The sequence below is a fragment of the Mytilus edulis genome, chromosome 9, assembly GCF_963676685.1.
Source record: "Mytilus edulis chromosome 9, xbMytEdul2.2, whole genome shotgun sequence".
NCBI classification, from domain to species: Eukaryota; Metazoa; Mollusca; class Bivalvia; order Mytilida; family Mytilidae; genus Mytilus; species Mytilus edulis.
This window is the reverse complement of record NC_092352.1, coordinates 41,150,987-41,168,364: the sequence shown is the minus strand read 5'-3', so window position 1 is coordinate 41,168,364 and position 17,378 is coordinate 41,150,987. Positions and strand designations below refer to the sequence as shown.

Here is a 17,378-nt window from a genome sequence, read left to right as displayed (position 1 = left end):
TCTTTTTAAATTTTTGATTTTCAAATAATAACTGAAGTTACATTTGCCATGTCATTATGGACTTTCCGAATTGATTTCCTCTAAGTTCAGTATTTTTGTGATTTTACTTTTTATTGTCGAAATGCGCATCTGGTGAAAAAAAAATGGTATCGTCAATGTTATAACTATCACTGGCCCGATGCCTCTGCTGGTGGACTGTTAGTCTCCGAGAGTATCAACAGCCCAGTTACCAGTACTCCGGTACTGCAAGGAAAATACGGATTTTTTAGTTATTAAATTTTGCTTTTCCAAAATATCAGAAATTATTTTAAATTAAGTATTGTATCTCTCTCATGCAAAGCTCTGATTCCTTGTCCGGCTTTAACTATACTGTTTGTACCATTTTGGATTATTATATACAATAGATCTTTATCTTTTGAAAAAGCTTTTTATTTGCAAATATTTCGACCTCTAGCATCACCGAAGAGACATTTAGTGTCGAAATATGCATCTGGTGCTGAACAAAATGTACTTTTAACGTTATTAATAGTTCTCGTTTACACATTTTATTTAAATCTTTGAAACATTTATACTAAATATTCCGTAAAGTATGTGTTCCCACTATGACGTAATAGTACATGAGACATATCTATTCGATTTGGAGATAAGTCATAACACAGAACTGTATATCACGAGCCACACTACTGATATATTCTACCAACATTTGATCTGACAATACTAGTACTGTAAATATGAGGTCGTTGATATTCTTGGCTGTTATAACTGCTGCTGTATTCCAATGTAACTGTTCTAGTGTTGCCAAAAGGCAATACTTTGCAAACTTGGATGATGGGAACTTACAAAGTATGTATAAGTTTTTCAAAATTATGGATTGAGTAAACAATAAATAACATGATACCTTATATTAGGACAATATAATGTTGGTTCACAGTGATTGAAATGAAAAAGCTGGACCGTTCAAAATGAGAATTTTAAAACATCGTACAACCTCAGGAGAATAACACACTCCCGGTTTATTACATTAAAAATTGCTAGTCATCACTATCTAGTTGATCCCGGTTCAGTTATGGTGTCAGACCACTAATTACTCCCTCCAATTTAGAACGTAAAAGTAGTCCTACTTTGACACAAAATAGTGCTTTTGATGTCATTGTTTACTTAAAACTAACCAACAAATTTGCAGAAATGAAACTTTTGGTGAAAGGGAAATATATTTAGACCATTTTGAGCCAAAATTTACTTGTCTATGAGTTTGCATTAAAAATTCAGGATTAATGCGCTACATAGTACACTAATTTAAGATTTCCAGAAAACCGGGAGTTATTTTGGTAGTACCTGTCTTTTCAAAATCAGAAATTTGTTACAAGACTTTAAACATTGGTTGAAAATTGGCATGTAGGAAGGTGATACATGTACAATTCAGGATATACCTGGTTTCCTTGAAGTTAAACTTAAGGTAAAATATTTAGAAAGCTGTGAAAATTGCAAAATTTGGTTGAACAGATAGGGATTTTTAATTGGTGGTCTGACACCTTTAAGGGAAATGCGGTGAAACCCCAAATTCAGAAAACAATTGATTTTTTTACTTAACTGATCATATGAAGTGATAGTAGTCACATTTCAATCTTTTTGGGGGCAAAAAGTCACATATTGCAAATTTAGAGCCTTAGACCTGAATTTGTGCTATTTTTAGCTTTTCCCACCCTGACAATATGCTTTCACATAAAAAAATGTCCCAAATTATTATAAATGCACATAAGATGTTTCTGAGGTATTAACATTAAAACATGGTCATTTACCACCAAAGAAATTTCTTGTCATCAAGATTTAATGAAATTATTTGATTTTTATCCCTTATATCATTGCGTCATAGCATGTATTTGGCAGATAACATAGCCTGATGTAAACATTGCAAAAACTCACAAAAATCCCATTTATTATCTCAAATGAAAGTTTTATGCCTTAAGTTGTATTAACTGATAGAAAATAAAAACATTTAAATGACCATGACTGCACTTTTGATCATTTAATAGTCCCATTACTTACACCAGGTGTAAAAAAGGGGGGTCAATATTCCTTTACTCTTCAATACCTTGAATTTTTTACTTAACCCATTGTAAAAATTGTGGAAAGTCTTTTAAGAAGTAGAACAAACAAGAAAAAAATCAACAAAACTGATCTTGATATTGAAAGTTTATGTTCCTGTAGTCCAAAATGAAATTTTCAAGTATTTTCTATCAAAGTCATACATTACAGTCAGTTTAAATTGAGCTGTGAAATTTGTAATATAAGTCACATTATGCTCAGATAGGATGTTTCTGACTTCAAATTGACTAAGGATTAAGAATAAAGCAAAGCAAAGATTTCTGAGCAACTTTTTTGGCTCTTTATGTGTCAGACCACCAATTACTCCCTCCAATTTAGAACGTAAAAGTAGTCCTACTTTGACACAAAATAGTGCTTTTGATGTCATTGTTTACTTAAACTTACCAACAAATTTGCAGAAATGAAACTTTTTGTGAAAGGGAAATATATTTAGACCATTTTGAGCCAAAATTTACTTGTCTATGAGTTTGCATTAAAAATTCAGGATTAATGCGCTACATAGTACACTAATTTAAGATTTCCAGAAAACCGGGAGTTATTTTGGTAGTACCTGTCTTTTCAAAATCAGAAATTTGTTACAAGACTTTAAACATTGGTTGAAAATTGGCATGTAGGAAGGTGATACATGTACAATTCAGGATATACCTGGTTTCCTTGAAGTTAAACTTAAGGTAAAATATTTAGAAAGCTGTGAAAATTGCAAAATTTGGTTGAACAGATAGGGATTTTTAATTGGTGGTCTGACACCTTTAAGGGAAATGCGGTGAAACCCCAAATTCAGAAAACAATTGATTTTTTTACTTAACTGATCATATGAAGTGATAGTAGTCACATTTCAATCTTTTTGGGGGCAAAAAGTCACATATTGCAAATTTAGAGCCTTAGACCTGAATTTGTGCTATTTTTAGCTTTTCCCACCCTGACAATATGCTTTCACATAAAAAAATGTCCCAAATTGTTATAAATGCACAGCAAGATGTTTCTGAGGTATTAACATTAAAACATGGTTATTTTACCACCAAAAAAATTTCTTGTCATCAAGATTTAATGAAATTATTTGATTTTTATCCCTTATATCATTGCGTCATAGCATGTATTTGGCAGATAACATAGCCTGATGTAAACATTGCAAAAACTCACAAAAATCCCATTTATTATCTCAAATGAAAGTTTTATGCCTTAAGTTGTATTAACTGATAGAAAATAAAAACATTTAAATGACCATGACTGCACTTTTGATCATTTAATAGTCCCATTACTTACACCAGGTGTAAAAAAGGGGGGTCAATATTCCTTTACTCTTCAATACCTTGAATTTTTTACTTAACCCATTGTAAAAATTGTGGAAAGTCTTTTAAGAAGTAGAACAAACAAGAAAAAAATCAACAAAACTGATCTTGATATTGAAAGTTTATGTTCCTGTAGTCCAAAATGAAATTTTCAAGTATTTTCTATCAAAGTCATACATTACAGTCAGTTTAAATTGAGCTGTGCAATTTGTAATATAAGTCACATTATGCTCAGATAGGATGTTTCTGACTTCAAATTGACTAAGGATTAAGAATAAAGCAAAGCAAAGATTTCTGAGCAACTTTTTTGGCTCTTTAGGTGTCAGACCACCAATTACTCCCTCCAATTTAGAACGTAAAAGTAGTCCTACTTTGACACAAAATAGTGCTTTTGATGTCATTGTTTACTTAAACTAACCAACAAATTTGCAGAAATGAAACTTTTTGTGAAAGGGAAATATATTTAGACCATTTTGAGCCAAAATTTACTTGTCTATGAGTTTGCATAAAAAATTCAGGATTAATGCGCTACATAGTACACTAATTTAAGATTTCCAGAAAACCGGGAGTTATTTTGGTAGTACCTGTCTTTTCAAAATCAGAAATTTGTTACAAGACTTTAAACATTGGTTGAAAATTGGCATGTAGGAAGGTGATACATGTACAATTCAGGATATACCTGGTTTCCTTGAAGTTAAACTTAAGGTAAAATATTTAGAAAGCTGTGAAAATTGCAAAATTTGGTTGAACAGATAGGGATTTTTAATTGGTGGTCTGACACCTTTAAGGGAAATGCGGTGAAACCTCAAATTCAGAAAACAATTGATTTTTTTACTTAACTGATCATATGAAGTGATAGTAGTCACATTTCAATCTTTTTGGGGGCAAAAAGTCACATATTGCAAATTTAGAGCCTTAGACCTGAATTTGTGCTATTTTTAGCTTTTCCCACCCTGACAATATGCTTTCACATAAAAAAATGTCCCAAATTGTTATAAATGCACAGCAAGATGTTTCTGAGGTATTAACATTAAAACATGGTTATTTTACCACCAAAAAAATTTCTTGTCATCAAGATTTAATGAAATTATTTGATTTTTATCCCTTATATCATTGCGTCATAGCATGTATTTGGCAGATAACATAGCCTGATGTAAACATTGCAAAAACTCACAAAAACCCCATTTATTATCTCAAATGAAAGTTTTATGCCTTAAGTTGTATTAACTGATAGAAAATAAAAACATTTAAATGACCATGACTGCACTTTTGATCATTTAATAGTCCCATTACTTACACCAGGTGTAAAAAATGGGGGTCAATATTCCTTTACTCTTCAATACCTTGAATTTTTTACTTAACCCATTGTAAAAATTGTGGAAAGTCTTTTAAGAAGTAGAACAAACAAGAAAAAAATCAACAAAACTGATCTTGATATTGAAAGTTTATGTTCCTGTAGTCCAAAATGAAATGTTCAAGTATTTTCTATCAAAGTCATACATTACAGTCAGTTTAAATTGAGCTGTGCAATTTGTAATATAAGTCACATTATGCTCAGATAGGATGTTTCTGACTTCAAATTGACTAAGGATTAAGAATAAAGCAAAGCAAAGATTTCTGAGCAACTTTTTTGGCTCTTTAGGTGTCAGACCACCAATTACTCCCTCCAATTTAGAACGTAAAAGTAGTCCTACTTTGACACAAAATAGTGCTTTTGATGTCATTGTTTACTTAAACTAACCAACAAATTTGCAGAAATGAAACTTTTTGTGAAAGGGAAATATATTTAGACCATTTTGAGCCAAAATTTACTTGTCTATGAGTTTGCATTAAAAATTCAGGATTAATGCGCTACATAGTACACTAATTTAAGATTTCCAGAAAACCGGGAGTTATTTTGGTAGTACCTGTCTTTTCAAAATCAGAAATTTGTTACAAGACTTTAAACATTGGTTGAAAATTGGCATGTAGGAAGGTGATACATGTACAATTCAGGATATACCTGGTTTCCTTGAAGTTAAACTTAAGGTAAAATATTTAGAAAGCTGTGAAAATTGCAAAATTTGGTTGAACAGATAGGGATTTTTAATTGGTGGTCTGACACCTTTAAGGGAAATGCGGTGAAACCCCAAATTCAGAAAACAATTGATTTTTTTACTTAACTGATCATATGAAGTGATAGTAGTCACATTTCAATCTTTTTGGGGGCAAAAAGTCACATATTGCAAATTTAGAGCCTCAGACCTGAATATGTGCTATTTTTAGCTTTTCATACCCTGACAATATGCTTTCACATAAAAAAATGTCCCAAATTGTTATAAATGCACAGCAAGATGTTTCTGAGGTATTAACATTAAAACATGGTTATTTTACCACCAAAACAATTTCTTGTCATCAAGATTTAATGAAATTATTTGATTTGTATCCCTTATATCATTGCGTCATAGCATGTATTTGGCAGATAACATAGCCTGATGTAAACATTGCAAAAACTCACAAAAACCCCATTTATTATCTCAAATGAAAGTTTTATGCCTTAAGTTGTATTAACTGATAGAAAATAAAAACATTTAAATGACCATGACTGCACTTTTGATCATTTAATAGTCCCATTACTTACACCAGGTGTAAAAAAGGGGGGTCAATATTCCTTTACTCTTCAATACCTTGAATTTTTTACTTAACCCATTGTAAAAATTGTGGAAAGTCTTTTAAGAAGTAGAACAAACAAGAAAAAAATCAACAAAACTGATCTTGATATTGAAAGTTTATGTTCCTGTAGTCCAAAATGAAATTTTCAAGTATTTTCTATCAAAGTCATACATTACAGTCAGTTTAAATTGAGCTGTGCAATTTGTAATATAAGTCACATTATGCTCAGATAGGATGTTTCTGACTTCAAATTGACTAAGGATTAAGAATAAAGCAAAGCAAAGATTTCTGAGCAACTTTTTTGGCTCTTTAGGTGTCAGACCACCAATTACTCCCTCCAATTTAGAACGTAAAAGTAGTCCTACTTTGACACAAAATAGTGCTTTTGATGTCATTGTTTACTTAAACTAACCAACAAATTTGCAGAAATGAAACTTTTTGTGAAAGGGAAATATATTTAGACCATTTTGAGCCAAAATTTACTTGTCTATGAGTTTGCATAAAAAATTCAGGATTAATGCGCTACATAGTACACTAATTTAAGATTTCCAGAAAACCGGGAGTTATTTTGGTAGTACCTGTCTTTTCAAAATCAGAAATTTGTTACAAGACTTTAAACATTGGTTGAAAATTGGCATGTAGGAAGGTGATACATGTACAATTCAGGATATACCTGGTTTCCTTGAAGTTAAACTTAAGGTAAAATATTTAGAAAGCTGTGAAAATTGCAAAATTTGGTTGAACAGATAGGGATTTTTAATTGGTGGTCTGACACCTTTAAGGGAAATGCGGTGAAACCTCAAATTCAGAAAACAATTGATTTTTTTACTTAACTGATCATATGAAGTGATAGTAGTCACATTTCAATCTTTTTGGGGGCAAAAAGTCACATATTGCAAATTTAGAGCCTTAGACCTGAATTTGTGCTATTTTTAGCTTTTCCCACCCTGACAATATGCTTTCACATAAAAAAATGTCCCAAATTGTTATAAATGCACAGCAAGATGTTTCTGAGGTATTAACATTAAAACATGGTTATTTTACCACCAAAAAAATTTCTTGTCATCAAGATTTAATGAAATTATTTGATTTTTATCCCTTATATCATTGCGTCATAGCATGTATTTGGCAGATAACATAGCCTGATGTAAACATTGCAAAAACTCACAAAAACCCCATTTATTATCTCAAATGAAAGTTTTATGCCTTAAGTTGTATTAACTGATAGAAAATAAAAACATTTAAATGACCATGACTGCACTTTTGATCATTTAATAGTCCCATTACTTACACCAGGTGTAAAAAATGGGGGTCAATATTCCTTTACTCTTCAATACCTTGAATTTTTTACTTAACCCATTGTAAAAATTGTGGAAAGTCTTTTAAGAAGTAGAACAAACAAGAAAAAAATCAACAAAACTGATCTTGATATTGAAAGTTTATGTTCCTGTAGTCCAAAATGAAATTTTCAAGTATTTTCTATCAAAGTCATACATTACAGTCAGTTTAAATTGAGCTGTGAAATTTGTAATATAAGTCACATTATGCTCAGATAGGATGTTTCTGACTTCAAATTGACTAAGGATTAAGAATAAAGCAAAGCAAAGATTTCTGAGCAACTTTTTTGGCTCTTTAGGTGTCAGACCACCAATTACTCCCTCCAATTTAGAACGTAAAAGTAGTCCTACTTTGACACAAAATAGTGCTTTTGATGTCATTGTTTACTTAAACTAACCAACAAATTTGCAGAAATGAAACTTTTTGTGAAAGGGAAATATATTTAGACCATTTTGAGCCAAAATTTACTTGTCTATGAGTTTGCATTAAAAATTCAGGATTAATGCGCTACATAGTACACTAATTTAAGATTTCCAGAAAACCGGGAGTTATTTTGGTAGTACCTGTCTTTTCAAAATCAGAAATTTGTTACAAGACTTTAAACATTGGTTGAAAATTGGCATGTAGGAAGGTGATACATGTACAATTCAGGATATACCTGGTTTCCTTGAAGTTAAACTTAAGGTAAAATATTTAGAAAGCTGTGAAAATTGCAAAATTTGGTTGAACAGATAGGGATTTTTAATTGGTGGTCTGACACCTTTAAGGGAAATGCGGTGAAACCCCAAATTCAGAAAACAATTGATTTTTTTACTTAACTGATCATATGAAGTGATAGTAGTCACATTTCAATCTTTTTTGGGGCAAAAAGTCACATATTGCAAATTTAGAGCCTCAGACCTGAATATGTGCTATTTTTAGCTTTTCATACCCTGACAATATGCTTTCACATAAAAAAATGTCCCAAATTGTTATAAATGCACAGCAAGATGTTTCTGAGGTATTAACATTAAAACATGGTTATTTTACCACCAAAACAATTTCTTGTCTTCAAGATTTAATGAAATTATTTGATTTGTATCCCTTATATCATTGCGTCATAGCATGTATTTGGCAGATAACATAGCCTGATGTAAACATTGCAAAAACTCACAAAAACCCCATTTATTATCTCAAATGAAAGTTTTATGCCTTAAGTTGTATTAACTGATAGAAAATAAAAACATTTAAATGACCATGACTGCACTTTTGATCATTTAATAGTCCCATTACTTACACCAGGTGTAAAAAAGGGGGGTCAATATTCCTTTACTCTTCAATACCTTGAATTTTTTACTTAACCCATTGTAAAAATTGTGGAAAGTCTTTTAAGAAGTAGAACAAACAAAAAAAAAATCAACAAAACTGATCTTGATATTGAAAGTTTATGTTCCTGTAGTCCAAAATGAAATTTTCAAGTATTTTCTATCAAAGTCATACATTACAGTCAGTTTAAATTGAGCTGTGCAATTTGTAATATAAGTCACATTATGCTCAGATAGGATGTTTCTGACTTCAAATTGACTAAGGATTAAGAATAAAGCAAAGCAAAGATTTCTGAGCAACTTTTTTGGCTCTTTAGGTGTCAGACCACCAATTACTCCCTCCAATTTAGAACGTAAAAGTAGTCCTACTTTGACACAAAATAGTGCTTTTGATGTCATTGTTTACTTAAACTAACCAACAAATTTGCAGAAATGAAACTTTTTGTGAAAGGGAAATATATTTAGACCATTTTGAGCCAACATTTACTTGTCTATGAGTTTGCATTAAAAATTCAGGATTAATGCGCTACATAGTACACTAATTTAAGATTTCCAGAAAACCGGGAGTTATTTTGGTAGTACCTGTCTTTTCAAAATCAGAAATTTGTTACAAGACTTTAAACATTGGTTGAAAATTGGCATGTAGGAAGGTGATACATGTACAATTCAGGATATACCTGGTTTCCTTGAAGTTAAACTTAAGGTAAAATATTTAGAAAGCTGTGAAAATTGCAAAATTTGGTTGAACAGATAGGGATTTTTAATTGGTGGTCTGACACCTTTAAGGGAAATGCGGTGAAACCCCAAATTCAGAAAACAATTGATTTTTTTACTTAACTGATCATATGAAGTGATAGTAGTCACATTTCAATCTTTTTGGGGGCAAAAAGTCACATATTGCAAATTTAGAGCCTTAGACCTGAATTTGTGCTATTTTTAGCTTTTCCCACCCTGACAATATGCTTTCACATAAAAAATGTCCCAAATTGTTATAAATGCACAGCAAGATGTTTCTGAGGTATTAACATTAAAACATGGTTATTTTACCACCAAAAAAATTTCTTGTCATCAAGATTTAATGAAATTATTTGATTTTTATCCCTTATATCATTGCATCATAGCATGTATTTGGCAGATAACATAGCCTGATGTAAACATTGCAAAAACTCACAAAAACCCCATTTATTATCTCAAATGAAAGTTTTATGCCTTAAGTTGTATTAACTGATAGAAAATAAAAACATTTAAATGACAATGACTGCACTTTTGATCTTTTAATAGTCCCATTACTTACACCAGGTGTAAAAAGGGGGGGGTCAATATTCCTTTACTCTTCAATACCTTGAATTTTTTACTTAACCCATTGTAAAAATTGTGGAAAGTCTTTTAAGAAGTAGAACAAACAAGAAAAAAATCAACAAAACTGATCTTGATATTGAAAGTTTATGTTCCTGTAGTCCAAAATGAAATTTTCAAGTATATCCTATCAAAGTCATACATTACAGTCAGTTTAAATTGAGCTGTGAAATTTGTAATATAAGTCACATTATGCTCAGATAGGATGTTTCTGACTTCAAATTGACTAAGGATTAAGAATAAAGCAAAGCAAAGATTTCTGAGCAACTTTTTTGGCTCTTTAGGTGTCAGACCACCAATTACTCCCTCCAATTTAGAACGTAAAAGTAGTCCTACTTTGACACAAAATAGTGCTTTTGATGTCATTGTTTACTTAAACTAACCAACAAATTTGCAGAAATGAAACTTTTTGTGAAAGGGAAATATATTTAGACCATTTTGAGCCAAAATTTACTTGTCTATGAGTTTGCATTAAAAATTCAGGATTAATGCGCTACATAGTACACTAATTTAAGATTTCCAGAAAACCGGGAGTTATTTTGGTAGTACCTGTCTTTTCAAAATCAGAAATTTGTTACAAGACTTTAAACATTGGTTGAAAATTGGCATGTAGGAAGGTGATACATGTACAATTCAGGATATACCTGGTTTCCTTGAAGTTAAACTTAAGGTAAAATATTTAGAAAGCTGTGAAAATTGCAAAATTTGGTTGAACAGATAGGGATTTTTAATTGGTGGTCTGACACCTTTAAGGGAAATGCGGTGAAACCCCAAATTCAGAAAACAATTGATTTTTTTACTTAACTGATCATATGAAGTGATAGTAGTCACATTTCAATCTTTTTGGGGGCAAAAAGTCACATATTGCAAATTTAGAGCCTCAGACCTGAATATGTGCTATTTTTAGCTTTTCCCACCCTGACAATATGCTTTCACATAAAAAAATGTCCCAAATTGTTATAAATGGACAGCAAGATGTTTCTGAGGTATTAACATTAAAACATGGTTATTTTACCACCAAAACAATTTCTTGTCATCAAGATTTAATGAAATTATTTGATTTGTATCCCTTATATCATTGCGTCATAGCATGTATTTGGCAGATAACATAGCCTGATGTAAACATTGCAAAAACTCACAAAAACCCCATTTATTATCTCAAATGAAAGTTTTATGCCTTAAGTTGTATTAACTGATAGAAAATAAAAACATTTAAATGACCATGACTGCACTTTTGATCATTTAATAGTCCCATTTCTTACACCAGGTGTAAAAAAGGGGGGTCAATATTCCTTTACTCTTCAATACCTTGAATTTTTTACTTAACCCATTGTAAAAATTGTGGAAAGTCTGTTAAGAAGTAGAACAAACAAGAAAAAAATCAACAAAACTGATCTTGATATTGAAAGTTTATGTTCCTGTAGTCCAAAATGAAATGTTCAAGTATTTTCTATCAAAGTCATACATTACAGTCAGTTTAAATTGAGCTGTGCAATTTGTAATATAAGTCACATTATGCTCAGATAGGATGTTTCTGACTTCAAATTGACTAAGGATTAAGAATAAAGCAAAGCAAAGATTTCTGAGCAACTTTTTTGGCTCTTTAGGTGTCAGACCACCAATTACTCCCTCCAATTTAGAACGTAAAAGTAGTCCTACTTTGACACAAAATAGTGCTTTTGATGTCATTGTTTACTTAAACTAACCAACAAATTTGCAGAAATGAAACTTTTTGTGAAAGGGAAATATATTTAGACCATTTTGAGCCAAAATTTACTTGTCTATGAGTTTGCATTAAAAATTCAGGATTAATGCGCTACATAGTACACTAATTTAAGATTTCCAGAAAACCGGGAGTTATTTTGGTAGTACCTGTCTTTTCAAAATCAGAAATTTGTTACAAGACTTTAAACATTGGTTGAAAATTGGCATGTAGGAAGGTGATACATGTACAATTCAGGATATACCTGGTTTCCTTGAAGTTAAACTTAAGGTAAAATATTTAGAAAGCTGTGAAAATTGCAAAATTTGGTTGAACAGATAGGGATTTTTAATTGGTGGTCTGACACCTTTAAGGGAAATGCGGTGAAACCCCAAATTCAGAAAACAATTGATTTTTTTACTTAACTGATCATATGAAGTGATAGTAGTCACATTTCAATCTTTTTGGGGGCCAAAAGTCACATATTGCAAATTTAGAGCCTTAGACCTGAATTTGTGCTATTTTTAGCTTTTCCCACCCTGACAATATGCTTTCACATAAAAAATGTCCCAAATTGTTATAAATGCACAGCAAGATGTTTCTGAGGTATTAACATTAAAACATGGTTATTTTACCACCAAAAAAATTTCTTGTCATCAAGATTTAATGAAATTATTTGATTTTTATCCCTTATATCATTGCATCATAGCATGTATTTGGCAGATAACATAGCCTGATGTAAACATTGCAAAAACTCACAAAAACCCCATTTATTATCTCAAATGAAAGTTTTATGCCTTAAGTTGTATTAACTGATAGAAAATAAAAACATTTAAATGACCATGACTGCACTTTTGATCATTTAATAGTCCCATTACTTACACCAGGTGTAAAAAGGGGGGGTCAATATTCCTTTACTCTTCAATACCTTGAATTTTTTACTTAACCCATTGTAAAAATTGTGGAAAGTCTTTTAAGAAGTAGAACAAACAAGAAAAAAATCAACAAAACTGATCTTGATATTGAAAGTTTATGTTCCTGTAGTCCAAAATGAAATTTTCAAGTATATCCTATCAAAGTCATACATTACAGTCAGTTTAAATTGAGCTGTGAAATTTGTAATATAAGTCACATTATGCTCAGATAGGATGTTTCTGACTTCAAATTGACTAAGGATTAAGAATAAAGCAAAGCAAAGATTTCTGAGCAACTTTTTTGGCTCTTTAGGTGTCAGACCACCAATTACTCCCTCCAATTTAGAACGTAAAAGTAGTCCTACTTTGACACAAAATAGTGCTTTTGATGTCATTGTTTACTTAAACTAACCAACAAATTTGCAGAAATGAAACTTTTTGTGAAAGGGAAATATATTAAGCCCATTTTGAGCCAAAATTTACTTGTCTATGAGTTTGCATTAAAAATTCAGGATTAATGCGCTACATAGTACACTAATTTAAGATTTCCAGAAAACCGGGAGTTATTTTGGTAGTACCTGTCTTTTCAAAATCAGAAATTTGTTACAAGACTTTAAACATTGGTTGAAAATTGGCATGTAGGAAGGTGATACATGTACAATTCAGGATATACCTGGTTTCCTTGAAGTTAAACTTAAGGTAAAATATTTAGAAAGCTGTGAAAATTGCAAAATTTGGTTGAACAGATAGGGATTTTTAATTGGTGGTCTGACACCTTTAAGGGAAATGCGGTGAAACCCCAAATTCAGAAAACAATTGATTTTTTTACTTAACTGATCATATGAAGTGATAGTAGTCACATTTCAATCTTTTTGGGGGCAAAAAGTCACATATTGCAAATTTAGAGCCTTAGACCTGAATTTGTGCTATTTTTAGCTTTTCCCACCCTGACAATATGCTTTCACATAAAAAATGTCCCAAATTGTTATAAATGCACAGCAAGATGTTTCTGAGGTATTAACATTAAAACATGGTTATTTTACCACCAAAAAAATTTCTTGTCATCAAGATTTAATGAAATTATTTGATTTTTATCCCTTATATCATTGCATCATAGCATGTATTTGGCAGATAACATAGCCTGATGTAAACATTGCAAAAACTCACAAAAACCCCATTTATTATCTCAAATGAAAGTTTTATGCCTTAAGTTGTATTAACTGATAGAAAATAAAAACATTTAAATGACCATGACTGCACTTTTGATCATTTAATAGTCCCATTACTTACACCAGGTGTAAAAAGGGGGGGTCAATATTCCTTTACTCTTCAATACCTTGAATTTTTTACTTAACCCATTGTAAAAATTGTGGAAAGTCTTTTAAGAAGTAGAACAAACAAGAAAAAAATCAACAAAACTGATCTTGATATTGAAAGTTTATGTTCCTGTAGTCCAAAATGAAATTTTCAAGTATATCCTATCAAAGTCATACATTACAGTCAGTTTAAATTGAGCTGTGCAATTTGTAATATAAGTCACATTATGCTCAGATAGGATGTTTCTGACTTCAAATTGACTAAGGATTAAGAATAAAGCAAAGCAAAGATTTCTGAGCAACTTTTTTGGCTCTTTAGGTGTCAGACCACCAATTACTCCCTCCAATTTAGAACGTAAAAGTAGTCCTACTTTGACACAAAATAGTGCTTTTGATGTCATTGTTTACTTAAACTAACCAACAAATTTGCAGAAATGAAACTTTTTGTGAAAGGGAAATATATTTAGACCATTTTGAGCCAAAATTTACTTGTCTATGAGTTTGCATTAAAAATTCAGGATTAATGCGCTACATAGTACACTAATTTAAGATTTCCAGAAAACCGGGAGTTATTTTGGTAGTACCTGTCTTTTCAAAATCAGAAATTTGTTACAAGACTTTAAACATTGGTTGAAAATTGGCATGTAGGAAGGTGATACGTGTACAATTCAGGATATACCTGGTTTCCTTGAAGTTAAACTTAAGGTAAAATATTTAGAAAGCTGTGAAAATTGCAAAATTTGGTTGAACAGATAGGGATTTTTAATTGGTGGTCTGACACCTTTAAGGGAAATGCGGTGAAACCCCAAATTCAGAAAACAATTGATTTTTTTACTTAACTGATCAAATGAAGTGATAGTAGTCACATTTCAATCTTTTTGGGGGCAAAAAGTCACATATTGCAAATTTAGAGCCTCAGACCTGAATATGTGCTATTTTTAGCTTTTCCCACCCTGACAATATGCTTTCACATAAAAAAATGTCCCAAATTGTTATAAATGCACAGCAAGATGTTTCTGAGGTATTTACATTAAAACATGGTTATTTTACCACCAAAACAATTTCTTGTCATCAAGATTTAATGAAATTATTTGATTTGTATCTCTTATATCATTGCGTCATAGCATGTATTTGGCAGATAACATAGCCTGATGTAAACATTGCAAAAACTCACAAAAACCCCATTTATTATCTCAAATGAAAGTTTTATGCCTTAAGTTGTATTAACTGATAGAAAATAAAAACATTTAAATGACCATGACTGCACTTTTGATCATTTAATAGTCCCATTACTTACACCAGGTGTAAAAAAGGGGGGTCAATATTCCTTTACTCTTCAATACCTTGAATTTTTTACTTAACCCATTGTAAAAATTGTGGAAAGTCTTTTAAGAAGTAGAACAAACCAGAAAAAAATCAACAAAACTGATCTTGATATTGAAAGTTTATGTTCCTGTAGTCCAAAATGAAATTTTCAAGTATTTTCTATCAAAGTCATACATTACAGTCAGTTTAAATTGAGCTGTGCAATTTGTAATATAAGTCACATTATGCTCAGATAGGATGTTTCTGACTTCAAATTGACTAAGGATTAAGAATAAAGCAAAGCAAAGATTTCTGAGCAACTTTTTTGGCTCTTTAGGTGTCAGACCACCAATTACTCCCTCCAATTTAGAACGTAAAAGTAGTCCTACTTTGACACAAAATAGTGCTTTTGATGTCATTGTTTACTTAAACTAACCAACAAATTTGCAGAAATGAAACTTTTTGTGAAAGGGAAATATATTTAGACCATTTTGAGCCAAAATTTACTTGTCTATGAGTTTGCATTAAAAATTCAGGATTAATGCGCTACATAGTACACTAATTTAAGATTTCCAGAAAACCGGGAGTTATTTTGGTAGTACCTGTCTTTTCAAAATCAGAAATTTGTTACAAGACTTTAAACATTGGTTGAAAATTGGCATGTAGGAAGGTGATACATGTACAATTCAGGATATACCTGGTTTCCTTGAAGTTAAACTTAAGGTAAAATATTTAGAAAGCTGTGAAAATTGCAAAATTTGGTTGAACAGATAGGGATTTTTAATTGGTGGTCTGACACCTTTAAGGGAAATGCGGTGAAACCCCATATTCAGAAAACAATTGATTTTTTTACTTAACTGATCATATGAAGTGATAGTAGTCACATTTCAATCTTTTTGGGGGCAAAAAGTCACATATTGCAAATTTAGAGCCTTAGACCTGAATTTGTGCTATTTTTAGCTTTTCCCACCCTGACAATATGCTTTCACATAAAAAATGTCCCAAATTGTTATAAATGCACAGCAAGATGTTTCTGAGGTATTAACATTAAAACATGGTTATTTTACCACCAAAAAAATTTCTTGTCATCAAGATTTAATGAAATTATTTGATTTTTATCCCTTATATCATTGCATCATAGCATGTATTTGGCAGATAACATAGCCTGATGTAAACATTGCAAAAACTCACAAAAACCCCATTTATTATCTCAAATGAAAGTTTTATGCCTTAAGTTGTATTAACTGATAGAAAATAAAATTCAGGATTAATGCGCTACATAGTACACTAATTTAAGATTTCCAGAAAACCGGGAGTTATTTTGGTAGTACCTGTCTTTTCAAAATCAGAAATTTGTTACAAGACTTTAAACATTGGTTGAAAATTGGCATGTAGGAAGGTGATACATGTACAATTCAGGATATACCTGGTTTCCTTGAAGTTAAACTTAAGGTAAAATATTTAGAAAGCTGTGAAAATTGCAAAATTTGGTTGAACAGATAGGGATTTTTAATTGGTGGTCTGACACCTTTAAGGGAAATGCGGTGAAACCCCAAATTCAGAAAACAATTGATTTTTTTACTTAACTGATCATATGAAGTGATAGTAGTCACATTTCAATCTTTTTGGGGGCAAAAAGTCACATATTGCAAATTTAGAGCCTTAGACCTGAATTTGTGCTATTTTTAGCTTTTCCCACCCTGACAATATGCTTTCACATAAAAAATGTCCCAAATTGTTATAAATGCACAGCAAGATGTTTCTGAGGTATTAACATTAAAACATGGTTATTTTACCACCAAAAAAATTTCTTGTCATCAAGATTTAATGAAATTATTTGATTTTTATCCCTTATATCATTGCATCATAGCATGTATTTGGCAGATAACATAGCCTGATGTAAACATTGCAAAAACTCACAAAAACCCCATTTATTATCTCAAATGAAAGTTTTATGCCTTAAGTTGTATTAACTGATAGAAAATAAAAACATTTAAATGACCATGACTGCACTTTTGATCATTTAATAGTCCCATTACTTACACCAGGTGTAAAAAGGGGGGGTCAATATTCCTTTACTCTTCAATACCTTGAAT

The 17,378-nt window shown here is 31.2% G+C and overlaps 1 protein-coding gene across 1 annotated transcript in view; it reads left to right on the top strand.

The window, feature by feature from the left end:
• Positions 1-676: 676 nt before the first annotated feature.
• LOC139488334 (uncharacterized) overlaps positions 677-17,378 on the top strand; it is a 38,279-nt gene continuing 21,577 nt past the window's right edge. The window contains exon 1 of the mRNA XM_071273866.1: positions 677-843. Within this exon, the coding sequence (XP_071129967.1) occupies positions 732-843 (112 nt within the window). The 5' untranslated portion in view covers positions 677-731. The remainder of the gene's footprint in view (positions 844-17,378) is intronic.